Source organism: Anser anser, assembly GCF_964211835.1.
Source record: "Anser anser genome assembly, chromosome: 17".
In the NCBI taxonomy this organism is placed as follows: Eukaryota; Metazoa; Chordata; class Aves; order Anseriformes; family Anatidae; genus Anser; species Anser anser.
Window position 1 is genome coordinate 3,885,228 of NC_139738.1, and position 16,747 is coordinate 3,901,974.

General features: G+C 51.4%; 1 protein-coding gene and 1 long non-coding RNA gene across 12 annotated transcripts in view; one reads left to right on the forward strand and one right to left on the reverse strand.

Annotated features, from left to right (window-relative positions):
* Positions 1–16,747, reverse strand: part of SAMD11 (sterile alpha motif domain containing 11) — a 173,302-nt gene that overhangs the window by 108,219 nt on the left and 48,336 nt on the right. For 2 of the 11 annotated variants that reach the window (XM_083803251.1, XM_083803252.1), the window contains exons 1-2: positions 4,038–4,846; positions 2,334–2,425 (exon numbers count right to left, since the gene is read on the reverse strand). In XM_083803251.1, the coding sequence (XP_083659377.1) occupies positions 2,334–2,425; positions 4,038–4,830 (885 nt within the window). In that variant the 5' untranslated portion in view covers positions 4,831–4,846. Of the gene's footprint in view, positions 1–2,333; positions 2,426–3,203; positions 3,282–4,037; positions 4,893–6,138; positions 6,181–11,454; positions 11,903–16,747 lie in introns of those variants that run through there. The other 9 variants (XM_083803254.1, XM_083803255.1, XM_083803253.1 and 6 more) reach the window with 9 other exon arrangements.
* Positions 4,038–10,499, forward strand: LOC310883236. Its single transcript, XR_014573393.1, has 3 exons — positions 4,038–4,275; positions 7,401–7,484; positions 9,168–10,499. It is a non-coding gene; the product is annotated as an uncharacterized lncRNA (long non-coding RNA).

Below are 16,747 nucleotides of genomic sequence, written 5' to 3' on the forward strand. Positions count from 1 at the left end.
AACGAGCTGCGACGGGGCGGCGGGGGGCGACGGAGCCGGGCGCCACTTTTTTTTTCCCCAGCCACGGTGGGGGAGCCCCCGGCAGGGCTGGCCCCAAAGGCGGAGGGGCGGGGGGGGAGCAGCGTGGCGCCAGACAGGGCTGGGGGCTCCGACCCGAGCTCGGGGGGCTTCGACCCGAGCCCTGCAGCGCTGCCTCTTCTTGCTGGCGTCGGCAGCGAGAAGGGCAGGATGCGGAGAGCCGCCAACAGCCAGCCAGCCCCACGCCAAGGCGACGCAGGGGCTGGGGGTCCTGCTCTCCTGGGACCGACCTCGCTCTGGGAGGAAGAGGATGGAGCTGGCTGCCCACCGCCGTGCCTCCGTCTGAACGCAAGCACCCAGGGTGCCCTGAACGTCCCTACTCATCCACGCTACAAAACACAAGGCGGTTCCACGCCTGGGGAGAAGCAGCCCTTGGTGGCAGTGGTACCTACGTCTGGGATCGCTACGTGGAGAGGGGTGGGCACCCCCTTTCTTGTGTCACTGTTCTGAACGTGTAGCACACGCAGCTGCTACCAGGCACTACCGAAAGCTTTCAGGTTCCAAACGTGAAATTGTCGCTCGGTCAGGACTACGGCCTAATCACAGCCCAGAAAATGCAGTACGCGCTGAGAAACACAGCTTGGATGAAAGCTCTCGCTGGGGTTTGGCCCTGCTGTGCGCTTTCTGACATCAAACCCCCTGCAAGCAGCTCACACAAGCGGGGAAGCAGTAGGAGCCGAGTCCGGGGGGATTCATTTCTCCTCTCCCAAAACTACACGAACCCTTCTTTTCCCGTCTGAACTTCTCAAATTCAGTTCTATTTTAAAAGCCGCTTTAATATAGCCTTTGTTCCATGCCCAGCTGCCTCCCTTTGTAAACGCACAGCATCCCCGCGCATCTATTAAAAAATGCTGCTGCTAGGGAAGTACGAGGTGGCCTTTTGGCCACCACTCCCCGCAACTCGCTACGCAGAAAACGACAAGCAGCCAGCATCACCTGGCCAGACACTTCTCAGCCCCAGCAGCAAGTGCTGCAAATCCCTTTGGTCTTCAGATCACTGCTCGTTGGCCTCCAGTCCGTACAGATTAGTAGCTAAAGCATGCACAGAACTCAACACGGCAGCAAGCTTATCACACAGCATCCCACTTTGCCCCCAAACTCAGAGGAACGACAGCAGTCCCTCGGAAACGCCAGGTTTTGGTCCGTCCGCCCTGCTGGGTTTAGGACACCACGTCAGGCAGCGTAGCTGTACCTGGGAGCCCGGTGGGGCCGGACGGCTGCTCCACCAACCTGACCCCACAGACCCAGATCCCACAGCTGTGACCGTGTCTGCCTGCAGACGTACACCGCATGCACATACACACGCCATGCAGAAAGCATTCCAGTTCTCAAGTCCATCGTGCCGCATCACCAAGATGCTGCGGGTGGAACGAGAACGTCCCTCGGATCTCATAGAGACAATAAAAGAAAAAAAAACTGGTTAATTTTAGTGGATTAAAGGAAGCAAATCGCAAGTGGCAGCTGCTCCCACAGTGCTACTGACAGCAATGTTCTAAGTCTCGGATGGCTTTTCAGAACAAGACCTGGTTCAGTTCCATGAACCAACAGCTTTGCCATCGCCTTTTGATATTTCTGTATTTTATGGTTACTCCTGCACACGAAGAACTGGTTTTAATGCCTCAGTTGAGCATGATTTCAGTAGGTTTTTTTTTATTTACAGCACCAGCATCTTTTGGATGAAAATGCTGATGTCGTATAGAGATTTTGAAAGTTCTCAAGATAAAGGCAGAGAGGAACCCAAAAGTTGTGCTGTAAAGATCTACAAAAGTAGCGATCTACGCGATGAACGTTGTAAAACTTGTGAATGTTTAAGACGAGCCCGTTCCTCCTTCAGTTTAGCTTAAAAAAAAAATCATTAATGGTTTGTAAACCGCGGCTGTTCTGACTCTAGCACGCGGGTGCACTCGCAATTCCCTTCTGCTTTATTTATCCATTTTACACCTCTGCAAAACACACAGAAATCAAAGAGTGAGGATAAGGACGAAGCTGCTGGCCCTTTGCACGGAGCCGGCTCCCCCCGAAAGCCACGCAATCGCGCCGCAGCCTTTGGGTTAAACACCTCTCTCCCCACCTGCTCTGTCCGCAGGCAGCGCTGGCAGCCCCAGGGACTGGCAGCTCCCACCCCTGCTGAGCACAGAAGCAAAGGGCTGGTGGGTTTTTTTTTGGTTTGCTCTTTTTTTTTTTTTTTTAAGGGGAGGAGGCGGAGGAGAGGGGGGATGTCTTAACTAAAGCACATATTTTAACAGTAATCTTACCACTGGAGACGAAATTCGACACCCAGGGCAATCACAGATTGGAGGATGTACCTGTAAGATTCCTTTGGACATAAGAGTCTTCAAACTTTTCCCTGGATGCAGAGGAGAAGGAAACAAGGAGGAGAAGCAGAAAAAAAAAAGAAGAAAGATCAGCACCTTCACAGGAGGACAGGATTCAGGGAGACAGGCGCTACCCTCCCCTGCCTACCAGCACCCACCCGCCTCGGCGGCTGCCTGCTCCTTCCCCGAGCTGCCCGGAGCCTTCCCCCCCCCCCCCCCCCCAGCTCCTCCAGTTCAGCCTCGGGCCTCTCCTGACTCACCCCGGAGGAACCGAGGTTTCCTGAAGGCAGCCAGGGAGAAAATAAAAATAAAAAAATAAAAAATTAAGAATTAAAAAAATAATAATAAAAATTAAGATTTTTTAAAAGGTTTAAAAAAATTAAGATTTAAAAAAAATAAGTTTTTTTTTTTAAATTAAGATTTTTAAATAAGGAGTTTTAAATAAAGATTTTTAATAAATATTTTTTAATTAAGATTTTTTAATTAAGAATTTTTTAAAAATAAGGTTTTTTTTTAAAAAAAAGATTTTTAACCGTTCTGTTGGTTTTTCGCTTGGAAAGGCGTGCGGCACTGCCAACCGGAGCAGCCCCCGAAGCTGCTCCCCCCTTCCCCCCCCCCCCCCCCCGGCGATCAATAACCGGGGCGAGGTGTCAGCCGCCCCCCCAGCCCCCCCCCCCTTTCCCCCCCGGCTCTCGCTAATTGCGTGGCTCCGCTCCTCGCCCCCTGACCCCCCCCCGTACCCCTTCCCCTCCCCATTCCCCCCCCCCCGGCCCCCCCCCGGCCGGCTGCGGCTCCCCGCTCTGCCTCCACCTGCCGCCCGCACCAGCAGCTCCGCCGCGCCGGCCCCGGCGCCGGGACTGCGGCGGGGAGGGAGAGAAGGAGGGAGGGAAGGAAGGAGGGAGGGAGGGAGGGAGGGAGGGATGGAGGGAAGGGGGGGGGGGGGAGGACCGGCTCCCCCCCCCGGCGGCACGGCGGAGGTCCCGCACCACCCAGCAGCCGGGGGAACACCCCCCCGGCGCCCCGCCCGCCGCCCCGGAGCTGCCTCGTCCTCACCCCGGCGCGACGGAGCCGCCGCTCCCCGTGGCGCCGAGTCCCTGCCCCCCCCCCCGTCCTGTGCCCCCCCTCCGAGGTTTGTCTGTGTCCCCCCCCCCCCTCCAAGCCGCCGCCGCCACCGCCGCCCCCGGGGTGCTCCCCGCCGTGTGCCCGCACGGAGCGAAACTTCTCCCCCCCCCCCCCAGCGAGGAGACGCCTCCCCCCCCCCCCCCCACAACTCGTGTCCCCCCCCCCCACCTCCTCTCTTCCTCCTCCTCTTCTTCCTCCCCCCGGCGGCGCTGCCAAATCGCTGGGAAAACTTCCAGCCGCGCTGCGCGCTCCCGGGGTGCCCGGCTGGGGGGCGGCGGGGAGAGCCCCGGGGGGGGGGGAAGCAAAACGAGGTCCCGAGCTCCCCCCCCCGGTAACGGGGAGCCCCCCCCCCCGCTTCCCCCAACACACACACCCCCACACAGCCCCCCCCCCCCCACCCGGATCCGGCCGCCGAAGCGTTGGGGGGGGGGGGCGAGGGGGAGGATGCTGAGGAAGAGCGGAGAATTTTGGGGACCCCCAAAAATTGTTGGGGGGCGGAGGGGGGGGGGGCAGCGCCCCTACCTTTGTGCCTGATGCTGCGCTTCCAGTCCTTGGCCGTCTCCCTGCCGCTGACAAACTGGAACTCGTTGGGGGTGAGCCACTCGCCCCGGTACCGGATAGAGGGTCCCTTGCTCCCCTGGCACAACTTATTGATGTAGAGCAGCGCCTTGTTCTCCCCGCACTCCACCTCGATGCAAGGCTCGCCGTTGTCAAAGAAGGGCTGGAAATCCGGGATGGAGGAAAACCTCTCCAGCATCAGGTCCTCGGGGAGGTGGTGGTGGGGGTGGGAGGGGTGGGGGCTCTCGTGGAAGCCCAGGTACGCGCGGTGGGCAAAGATCTGCTCGTACGCCGGCGGGTGGGGGGCTACCACCGGCATGGCAGCGGCGGCCAGAGGGGCGAGATAGTCAGGTAGGGTTTCCATGGGCTGGTTGAAGGCTGCCAGGGCCAGCTCTTCCCTGTCAAGTCGCTCCTTCTTGATAGCAGGCATGGTGCTGCTGCGCTCCCCGGGCGCCCTCGCCTCTCCGAAGCGCAGCGGCTCTGATGTCTCCGGCTCAACTTGCCCCCGCTCTGGCTGGAGTTTGGATGAAATGCGCCAGCAGCAGCAGCAGCAGCAGCAGCAGGAACACGAGCACCTTTGGCGCTCGGGTGCCGGAGGTGGCTGGTATCCCCCGGAGCAGCCCGCGAACAAATCTCCTGGGCTGGCTCCCCAGCGGAGCTCCCTGGGATCCCTCTCCCACGGAGAGCCTAATGTACCGTAGCCCCGGGAGCTGCCGTGTGGCTCGCAGATCTGCCCCTCCGGACTAATACCTGACATCTCGGAGAGGTCTCCGCTGCCGTAGACATTATTTTGGTTTAAAAAAAAAAAAAAAAAAAAAAAAGCGCTTATTGATTCCCCCAGATCGACCCACCTTCTCACCAGGCTGGAGGGTTCCCCGCCGCCCACCCGGCCCCCTTTCGCCCTCCTCCCCCCCCCCCCCCTTCTTCCTCCCCTCCTTCCTTTAAACTGACACCTGGTTTATTTATTTCTAGGCGATAATTAAAATGAAACGCTGCGCCCCCGCCGCCGCCACCCCGCCACCCGCCTCCCTCCCCTCCGCCGCCGCCGCCGGCGCCCGCCGGGCGCGGGCAGGATCCGGCCCCCGGGGGCCGCCCGGTGCCGGCCGCCCCTGCCCTGCCCCGCAGCGCCCGGGGGCTGCAGCCAGCCGGCCGGGCGGAGAAGTTTCCCGGGGGCCTCCCCCCCCCTCCACCTGCACCCCTGCGCCCTCGCCCCGCTCCCACCGGAGCCCCGCCGGTTGGTATATTTAATTCCCACTCCTGCGCGGAATTTAAGGAAAAAAAAAAAAAAAAAAAACAAACCAAACACGGTATTATGTTACAGAGATATGTGTGTGCATATATATATTTATCTACATATTTATATATATATATACACACGCATGCACAGCCCCGCCAGCTCGTGCTTTCCTGCACGCCGGGCGCTCCCCACGCAGGCGCCCCCAGCCCCTGAACGCCGCTCTCTGCCGGGCTGCCGGCTCGCCCCCCCGGCCCTCCCCCGAGCCGGGACAGACGTATATTGATCTGCGCTCCGAAGTCGCAGCGCACTTCCCAGACTCCGACCAAACAAGCTTTCCCTCCGCCGCCGCCGCTTCTCTTAACTTGGCCCATTTAAAGAGCGGAGGCGCTTGCAAGCGCCGCGCCGGCGGCGGCGGCGGCGGGGAGACAGGGGGTGAGCGACGGCCGGCGGGGCCAGCTCCGGGGCCAGCTCCGGATCCGGCTCCGGAGCCAACTCCGGAGCCGCAGGGGAGCCGCCAGCCCGGCTCCGGCGGCTGGCGCGGCTGGGCTTGCCCCCTGCCAGCCGGGCTCGCCTCCCTCCGCACGCCTGGCTGCATGCGCTGCTCTGCCTGGCAGGCTCCCGGTGGGAAAAGCCCGGAGAAGGAGGGCTCGATCCTTCTCTTTTGCCCCCCTAGGGATGGAGGAAGAAGTAGGGGGTGTGCTGTAATGTGGTTTTGTGTCAGGAGCCGCAGTGGACGGCCACGCGGAGCAGACCCAGGAGGACGGCGCGGCCCAAAATTAAGTTGTGTGGTTGTTACGGAGATTTGTGATGGTGATGAGAGGTCCCTACCTTTAATGCTGCTTGGGATCGGCTGAGTGGGAAGAATCCTACCTGGAAGGGAAATAAAAAGAAATTATCCCCTGAAACACAGTACAAGAAATATGCTCCACAGGTCTTACAAGGTGGCATTGGTATCCCATCCCAAACAACAACAATTCTTGATTTTGTTCCAAGGTGCACACTTTAGTACATATTTTCTTACAGGGGAGGTGGTGGCAAGTTAAACTTGCCTTCTGGACAGTGAGAAATGGATTCGCTTGCATCTCTCCCGTCTGCTCTGGTAGCCACTGACAGAGGTAGCGGGGCAATTTCCAACCAGCCCCTGCCCCTTCAGCGCCCTCTCTCTGATGCTCTCTGGGCAGAGATGAGAAGGCCCACCACCTCCCAGCACCTTTACGAGGAAGCTAAAAAGCTTCATTTTAGCGGTAAAGAGGCTGAGATCCAGAACGTGAATGCCGTACGCACGCTGGGTTTACGCAGTTACTCGTGCAGCTACTCAGTCCCACCATGAGTGAACACAGGCTAATAGGGGTGAGGAGCTCACATTCGGGCACCAAGTGATTTGCCTGAGATCTCACGGGTGCTCTCTGCCCCCCGCAGCCCCCAGCTGATGGGAACCCCTCTCTCCACCGTGTCCTCTGATGGGCACCTTGTGGGACAAGCTGTTGCTTCCCACCAGCAAAGGGGGAGGAAAACGGCTCTCCGGGGTTCTGCAGGTCGGGGAATGGAACCTGAAGCCCCAAATCTCATCTCCTGGCCCTGTTTGACCATGACTCTTCCTCGCCTATTTATTCGCAAGGAATGCAAGCTCTGGGAGCAATCCTCTCACTTCTTGCTCTAATGAAGGAGGCAGATATACATACCCATCAAGCCCTCTCATTTAGGCTTTCAGGCTTAGGCTCTTATTCTTAATGCCTCTGATTGCTCAAGATGACAGGGGAAAAATTACTTTCTATTATCACCTAATGAACCAAGAACAATGCTTGGAAGAGGCTCTGGGAGACACAGGCATTCTCTGCGAAAGCGTGCGATGATTCTGGATGGAGCTCAGGTGAGGAGGCCGTAGGGTGAGCAGAACTGCTCTTGTCCTCCTAGAAAACCTCCTCGCCTGGCACACCTACAACTGCCCTGAGCTCTCTGCAGGGCTCGCAGAGCTGCTTCAGACTTCATTTGACTCCATTTTCTTTGTGACTTGGCTTCACGGGGCTGATTGCTTTTCATTTTTTAGAGGGGAATGAGTATTTTCTCTCAAAGCTTGCTTTCTTTTACAGTCATAGTGATTGCTGTTCTTCTGCCACCTCCATCCGCAATGGCAACTTCACCTCCAAGTGCAGACAGCTTGGCCGTCTTCAAAGGTGGGTCTCAAGGCTTCCTCCAGGAGGGCTCACAGGAGCAGGAACGGCCTTCACCCTGTAGGAACACGTCCTCCTGTGGCACTTCCAGGCCCCTCGGATCCCGTGGGTTGGCTGCTCCCTCAGCTCCCCTAACAGCACCTAGCGTCCGCTCTGCCCCTATCAGCCACCTGTGATGAAACCTTTCCTAACCCAGAGGACTTGTATTTACCTTCTCTTTTCAGAGGAAAAGCTGACTTGCCGTGGGGTTTTCCCACTGCATGTCAGCTCAGTTGCTTTCAATCTCTAAAGAAATTGGGCTCAGATCTGAACCTACTCATAAGCGAATATGCTTTGACTTCATTCTAGAAGGGCAGCATCTACTTGGCTGCGCTTCGGTCCCCCCAAAAATGGGTATTTGATGCCAGTCAAGACATAGGTGCATTGGCCAAGCACTGGCAGAGGGAGGCTTCCTGATGGTGGCTCAACACGAGGTGCAGGGCTTGGGCCAGGCTGCGTTTCCTGCACACACACGAGGCTTTCCAGAAGACCTCAGCAAAGTTTGGAGGGATTCAAGAGGCACAGATTCAAGGCCATCAGTCTCTTACAAGTACTAAAATTTACTACCAAGTCCTCCCTACCCCTCCTCACTGTAATAAAGCATTAGAGCTCTGTCTGGAAGTCTGAGTCCAACAGCAGGAGCCTCAAGTTGTTCAGCTCCAGTCTCTTAAGAGTCGAGCTCTCAGGATTAGTGTAAACAGATTCACCATTGGCGAGCAGATCAGAGAGATCTAAGCACATCCACGCACACGTGGTTGAAGAGAGAACCAGGTATGCTTTGCAAATGCCAGACTAAGGAATTGGAGTGTGCTAAAGTCTGGGGGTGCAAATCACCGTCTTTTTTTAGCGTGTTTCCAGTGCACCTAGCAAAGTGAAAGCATGATTCTTAATCTGCTCAGAGAGGCACTACCGCACTAAGCGTAATAAATAGTGATCGTTTTCTAACGTTTAGTTCCTCACTTCTGGAATACATCATCTTGGATTGAAGCAAAACCAGGACCTTTTGTTTCTCCCTGATCAAATGTGTCAACAGCAGCCAAGAGCTAGCTGTCCTGTAAAGCGTATTACAAGAAGAGATGGTGCTTCAAGCACAGGTCTGAAAGTTAACTGATAAGGATTTTCCTCCTTATTCTGTCATCAGTTTCGTGGACAAATTACTTATCCTGGAGAGGCCTCCATTATTCTACCCGTAAAAGGAGAGGGAACATCCTATATGTAATTTGTTATTTACGTGTGACAGTAAACCTGGGTTTCTAACTGAGATCAAAGGTCCCTGGTGCTGAGTGTTTTAAAAACTCATTGTAGGTGCAGGCTCTGCCCCTTGACAGGAAAGGCAGGTTGAGGCTGGGAGGAAAGAGGCACCCAGGCACAAGTAAAATGGCCAGACCGACTCCACAGAGTGCTCCTAGAGCACAGCCCTGGCTGGCCGTGCCGTACCAGGGGTTTCTCACAGCCCTAAAGTAACGATGCCAGCAAAGTTGTGTCCTGCACACCAGGAGAGCTCAGGTAATTAAGCAGGTCCTTCAACGAATGGGGCAGTACTCCCTGGGCCCTGTCATTTCCCCGAATGAAGGTGGGGTGCTTAGCCCTTTATGACTGCAAGTTAACAGCTCCTCTCCCCACTCCTCTCCTCGATCTTTCCCCCAGAATTGGCCTGACATGATCACACCCGTGATGGAAAGCGACAGCTCTGACCCTACCAAGTCACCCTAAGCTGACCAAAAGACAAGGCAGGAGACCAAGCAGCCACACCACCACTTCCCGAACCAGCCACATTCATACCTTCTCCAGTCCCTTTTAGAGCCTCGGAGGACATCAAGGCTCTCTAACAGACAGGATTCACGGCTTTTTGTCTTTTATTCCTTGCCAGGTGTGGCCCGGGCTCTGTGCTCGCTGCAGCACGTGAGCAGCCCAGCCACGCTGCCAGAGTCACGCTCAGCAGGATCAGTACTGGAGGTAATACTAGCCTCAGGCCAGACTGCTTCATTACGAGAGACATTTTGACAGCCCAGCAGCAAGAGCAGCAGCAGAGAGGGCACACGAGGGTCTTCAGGGGCGGAGGGTTGGCAAGGAGGACACTGGAAAGGGGTTTGCTTCTCAAAAAGGGCTTCCTCGGGAACTGCTGGGCTGTACCCTTTTTAATCCCATTGATACAGAAGACTGCCACTTACACTGAATTATTGGGGAGAAAAAGGAGCCCCCTAGAACTCACTAAGAGGTATTTTGTTTATTTGTTGGAAGTAGGGTTAGGGTAGTATGAGGTTACACAACAAACCAGAGCTGTCAATTGCATACATCCCTACCTCCTACCTTTGTCTGCTTCCAAGAGAATGGCCCGGGACAGTCAGTGTGGGTTAAAAAACTCTTCTCATCCAAGTATTTTCATGAAATACCTCTTCCAAATCACCTTCCCTACAAGTACCCCATATAGCAGAGCACCAGTGAGACCAATCTACGTAGTTCAATACAGAGGATACGGCACTGGAAAACCTAACAGGATAAAAGTACTGATTCATCTCCCTTCCTCAGTGGTTGGAGTTCAGGTATGCTGGAAATTCGGATCAGAATCAGCTTTGAGATCTCTGCAACAAGAAGTTTCAATTAAAAGGGCAGATTCCTATTTCCATTAAAACCAATGGAAAATTTTTTTACTGACTTCACACTTCAGTGTTCAAGGCCCACAGGAGATTGCCCTTCCCTACAAAGGTTTTGGAAAACAACAAATTTAGCTACACTCAACTGGTGCCTGTGTGATGTAAAAAGAGCACTTACAGAAATCACCAGTGGAATAAGGCTTTAAGTATCAAAGCTGCTGTTATATTAACAATTCTCTCTGACCCTTTACTTTTAAGGCAAGTGCCTTCTTCTTTGCAGTTCCAGCCGTTGGACAGCCTCCCCGTGTTTCTCTCTGTATTAACTATACTTTTTTTTTTTTTTTGCCCATATTGCAATTAAAAACGCATCTTTCTCTCTCGCCTATTCCTCTCTCCTGGGATGTTATTTACTGCTAATTTGTAGCTGTTGTGAAAGACTTGAGATATCAAAGCTGTAATGCAGAAGAAAGCCATCACCAGATTCTCTTTTTCCTTAAAGTTTGTTTTTAGTTTTTTTTTTTTCTACTCTAATCTGCTCCATTGCTAAGAAAAACTCAGTGTATCAAAAGATGGTGAAATGATGGTCATGATGTATTAATCTAAAGCTTGGCTGTGTCCCAGCACTTGTAGATCACTCTGCGCTACTCCACTCTCCAACTTCCTGCCTTCCCTCCCGCCTACAATCATAGTAACAAAAAGAAACACTGAAAAACTGGCTATCCAAGAAGCCGGGCACGGCTGGAATCTGTTGCTGGGTTAAAACAATAAAAAATCAGCGGCCACCAAGAAGAAGATAACATTTGGCGTGCCACCCCAGCATCAAACAGTGCTATAAAAGAAGCAGCCAAGGGCCTGTCCCCTCATTCACAAGTGTATACAAACACGTGTGCACAAAGCACAGCTGTTTAGACTAGGCGGATGAACTTTGTTAGCTAATCCTTTGGAAGTGAAGTGTCACAAGAGTCTAGTGTAATCAAGGTGTAACTACTTTTAATGCATGCTAGAGAGGTCAAATTAAAGGCTAGGTAGAACCTGCCTTAACCAATTTAGGAGGTGCTGAAGTACACACTACCTGAGCCGGCTTACAGCTTTCACATTAATTAGGGCTAACATGTTCGAAAGCCTTTAAATCACTGGGCATCTCTGCAGACAGGTTTTGTATTGTTCTAATTCTCCTCCTTTCTAGAAATCGGTGTTGTGTAGTCAATGCCCTAGTAATTATGGGATTAGCATACATCACCTCTCCGCTAGCACAGCCGCACCCCACCAGACAGCTGTGCAACTTCCACTGGGAACATTTCTGAACAATTATTGTTACAGCACCGTAAAACTTTACGTACGCATAGGTCCTAGTCTGGGTGATGTCTCTATTGCAGTTCCAGATATGACTGCAACCATCCATCTGCTGTAGCTAAATGTTAATGAATTAACAGGGGTATTCCAAGCAGACATCGCAGAGGAGGTGCACCAACGTGGACCGGCGCTTCTCCGGGGAATTCTCACCAAAGTCTGTGCCGCTGTGCTTTCTCTGAAATTGTAACCAGAACAATCCAGCTCAGTACAGGGAGGCAGCCAGGACTTTGTCGTCACTGCGACCAAAGCTCTTATGTGGTCATGCACAAGCACGCTGTATTTGAATAAAAGATATGCAAAGGCATTCGTATGAACAGTCGCAGACATAAGCAGAGTCTCCAGCAAACTCACAGAGTCAAATGCACATAAACAACTCCGTGCTCGCTCCTCACTCACTACTCCCTTCGCCTCCATCATTATGAATAAAGGCTGGGTCAGGACCACATGAAGGCCTGTCTTGTTTGGGTTTGTTTTTCTTTTCTTTTATATCTTACATTCCTAGAAAAAGAGACTCATTCAAGTAAACTTGTTGCCATGACTACACTGCAACAGAGTGCTTTAATCAAACAAAAACTTAGATAAGATATAAAAAAAATAACAAAAACAAAACAAAGGGAATTTCAAAAAATATGTAAACAAGCATTTGTACATTTGAATCTCTTTATGGTGATTTGGAAGAAGGGCAACTCTTCTGCTCTTCTTGCCTTGCTTCATAGCAAATGCAGCATGCTTGTGGACAAGAGAAGCTGCCTGCTGCAACTAGTTAGCACCAAGTTTTATTTGTTTGTCAGACTTCCAAACTTGAACTTTTCTACATGTGGAGTCAGGCATTCCAGCTTCTATTTCTGCCTATTTTGCCTCACTTTGTGACTGCAGCAATTCACCTAGCAACTCCAAGCTCAGGTTCTCTGCTCGTAAAACAGAGAAAACATCTCCATAAAGCAGAGCTGGGAAGCACAACTCACCGGGTGTTTGCACTCCTCATTCATCCCTATCCCATACTATATATTTCTATATCTCTGTTTTTTCTCAAGTTCAATAACTCAGTCACTGAGCAAAAACAAGTAATTACGAACCACAACACAACACAAGTGGCACATGCAGAAAGCAAACAGTTTGCAAGTAATTTTGATGCCTGACACTTAAAATTGCTCATCCAAACTGTTTGGCAAATACTTACAAATAACTATTTTGTTCACAGCAGGAGAAAAGGATTTTATTTGTCATACATCTTCCTTGCCTTAGCCAAAACTAATCTGTATCCACACATGGCACAAACCATTCTCACTCACTCTTCGCATTCAGAAGACACACATGCAAATAGATAACATTGTCAGCACGCACTTGAAAAACTACTCGGTACACTGGCACAACGTTTCAAGTTTTGCTTTGGTAGGAAAGTATAAAAAGGCATTCTGAACGCTGTATCGTTCACAAACGCTATTGCTCTCCTTGGCTGGCTGCAGCACGGAGTTAGCAACGGTTTCGGACAGGATGGGAGCAGGTACAGTCCTGCAGCAACCAGCCCAAGGGAGCTGGGACAGCCTGGTACCAAGGGGCACCAGCTGTGAGACACCAGCACGCAACGACGCACAAGCGTGTGCACGCAGAGAATAGACTCTGGGTAAGCAGGAGGGTTAATTTTGCTTTGCTTTGTGCTCCGAGAAAGACAAGAAGGGCTAAAATATCAAACCTGAGGTTCTCTGCATACCGACCGGGAAGAGACAAGCTGCTGAAATATTAGCTTGGCTTTTCGGGGGCAGTCGCCAGAATTTCAGTCACTAACATTTCAGCCGTATGGTAACTTGCATCTCATCCTCAGCAGAATAACAGATGTGCCAACAGCTGAAGGGGCAAAAAGCTGGGTTCCATCACACATTTCATTTTTCACTACCCAGGAAAGACTTAGGAGGAAGCTGGGATCAATGACTGAGGGTGAGCAGTGGAGGGAAGAGATCTTTCTAAGTTCCCCTTTCCCCTTTCAAGCACATCAAGCACGTAGGCATTTCTCACATGTGCTTTGCACCCAGAAGCGATGCTGGCATTGGCCATAAACCACTGCATTCAGGTTAAGGCTGCACTGACCCTAAAATAAAAAGCCTAATCCATTGTAAATATCCAGAAGACACTCAAGTCTATTACCGTCCAACCGCTTGCTACTTCCTTCCAGTTTTTAAAGGAGCCTGTCTCGGTGGTCATCACAATTACAGCAAAACGCTGATTAGGATGCACAAGGCAACATCACAGGAAACAAAAATAAAATTATCTTGACAAAGTAACTGAATGCATTTATAGGTAAGGTATTGCTTTTAATTAGCCTTAATTTCTAAAGAATTATTACTTGCTCAAAAAAAATCTTTAAGGATCCATATATTATTGAGTGCAAGATTCTCCCCCCTCCCCCTGCTAATACCTGAGAGAGTAGAGCTAGTATAACTCACCAGGGACTGCTGTGTTTGGCTGCAAGAATGGTCATTGTTCCAACATATGCAGTATTTTCATTAGAACTACAAAATTATAATGTTCTCACTGAATGAATATGGAAATCAAATCCTAATCTGGATTAATCTTCAGACTACAACATGTTGTGCTTCCTAGAAGTAACCTGTGTGTTTGTACACATGCGCACATGAAGATACACACACACCGGCCATATACACCTGGACAATGCTATACCCCACTCTGATCAGACTTGTAGTTTGCTTCCTGAAAGACAGCAGTGCAATCTAAGCCATTCATTTCTCTCTTTATAAAACAAATACAAGCCTCTTAGTGTCAGCCTTGAGAAGTCGGGGACATGGTGCAAACCTCAATAAATGGACGTGCTTGGGGATGCTGTACCCACATTACTCTGGGCTGAACCACCCATTCTTCCTCCCCATTTCTCCATCTCCTGTTTCCCATTCCCCAGGGCTGCTGCTCACAGTTTGCATACGCCCCTGCCATTTACTTCCACCCTCACAGAAGAAATACTCCACTCTCAGGACGTAGTGTACAAGTGGTGTAGTACAACAGGAGGAGGCTCCAGATACCAGAAGGTTCCAGACCACCTCTGGAACAGCAACTTGGAGTCCTTCTGGGAGGGCTGACATCTTTCATTTGGATGGCCAGACCTCGATCAAGCTTTTCTCATCACACAAACGACGAGGAAGCTGTGCAGTACCTTCCTCTTTTGGTGGCGGAAACATGCACACTTCCCATAATCGTCCCATAAGCCAGCCTTTAGGCTCCATCGAGGATGGGGATTGCGTGTCCCATGCCCCTCTCTATCAGCTGGCAGGGGACACAACTCCATGCAGGGCTCATGGTCAACAGCAAAGCACGACTGACAAGTGTGTGTGCTGGGTGAATGCAGCTTTTTGTCCAACCTGGAGCTGTAAGCGCTCACAGCGTGCATGTGGCTGGGCGTCTTAAGTCATAAGGAGGTCCTCAAGAGGTTGTTCCTACTTCCCATCCATGTATGCCACTGTGGTCTCTAGGCACTATTGCCTAATTTCAGATTATATAGTTGGCTATGGAAAACATTTCTTTAGAAAACCACTGGCCCTTTAGCAGCACTGATGCCCTCCTCTGTGATGTTTCCTGGGACTGCTACAGGAGCCAGGGTTTGCCTGCACTCAGCAGTTTACCAATACAATTACCGAGCCGTTGCTTACTGCATAATTCCCGCTTTGGAAGCTGTTCTGAGAGGTAGTTTTCTGACCCTATTTGTATTACTCAATGAGAGAAGGCATTATTTGGAATAATAACAGAGATCGCACTGTTATATCCACGGTACTTTAACTATACCGGTGCTTCTGCAACTTCTTTTATAGCTGGCCAACCTTCTTTCTCGGTTCCTATCAGTCTCCAGTCTGCCACAGGAGAAATTCTTCTGCAAACAGCGCAGGAACCCGCAGTGCAGTGAGAGTCTGTAATCAGAGCTCCTGGGAGACCAGGCGTTTTGGGAGCGGACTCGTCTCCTCGTGGAGCAGACAGGAAGCGTGACTCTTCCTCTCCTGCTGATTTCTGCTAATATCTTGAGCCGTAGCCCATTCATGAGCAACTTAGTGCAAAAATTACATCTTTACATCTCCAGTTGTTTTGCTTAGGTTGGATGCACTGCTCATGAAATGATCTAACTGCCAGAATTAGGCTTTCAAAATTTGTCATCTGCAATGACAAATTAAAAATTCCCTTTCCACTCATGTTCTTGGAGTCCTCTCCAGCCTTGCTGCTGCAGTAGCTACCACTAAATGCCACTAAATCAGTAAATCTATTTATTGGACTAGTCAGAGAGAACTGCAGCAACGTGGTACAAACTTAATGCAATTCAAACCTCTTCGAAGCAGTAGGAAGTAAACACTCAGCTCTCTTCTCCATGAAACTGGAGTGAAAAAGGGTGGAACCTTAAGGGTGACTATGGTAAAGAAAAGAGCGTTCAAGAGGTGATACAAAAGAGCCCCATCAGTAACTCCGTAAGGACAAGAAGGTGAAAGATGTTCAAAGTTCTTGTTTAGCAAAACACTGAGAACACCTTGGTGACCATCTGAGGCCCTTGATTCAACTCTCTCTTCCCACCAGCTCCCTAAAACCCTCGGCGGTAACATCTGGAACCCCCATCCAATTATAAAATGAACTACAGGCGGATCAAAGAGCGAGTTTCCCAGCTCCCATGAGAACAAGCCGGAGCGTGGGATAATTAGCAGCTTCTGACTGCTGCTAACCACCTCGCACTCGTTAGCATTTTTCCTTGGCCTTCTCACCTGCATGGGCAGTCCCCTTTGCCTCCAGAGTAAAAAGTTCCCTCCATGTGCATGTCTCTTTTGACCTGCCCGTATCAACAGCTGTCCTGGCACGTCCCAGAAGTTTCTAACAGTCTCTTTTCTCCTCTCCCCATTAACCACAGACAAAGGTTTTTGGGGTGCATTTCCACTGCCCAGGAGTGAACGTGAGGGCAGCAGATGGGGAAATAAAAAAAATAAAAATAAAAATAAAAATAAAAATAAAAGAAGTGTTCAGGAGCCCTGGGGACCCTGGTGCATCTGCAGACAAGCAGGTAACACCAGGAGAGAAATGCAGCTGAACTATAACAAAATGATACTTACTTGGCTTCTTGTATTCCCCTGTGCCCAAGGACTTGTATCAGGATGAGAGAGATGGAGCTCACCGTGAGAGAGAAATATTTGCTCGCTAGTTCCCACATGTTTTGAGCGGGCTGATACACTGCAAGCAGGGACAGAAGTTTCAGGTCTGAAAGGCACCTTAACGAGTCAAGCCGTCGGGAGCAAGAGTGAATTG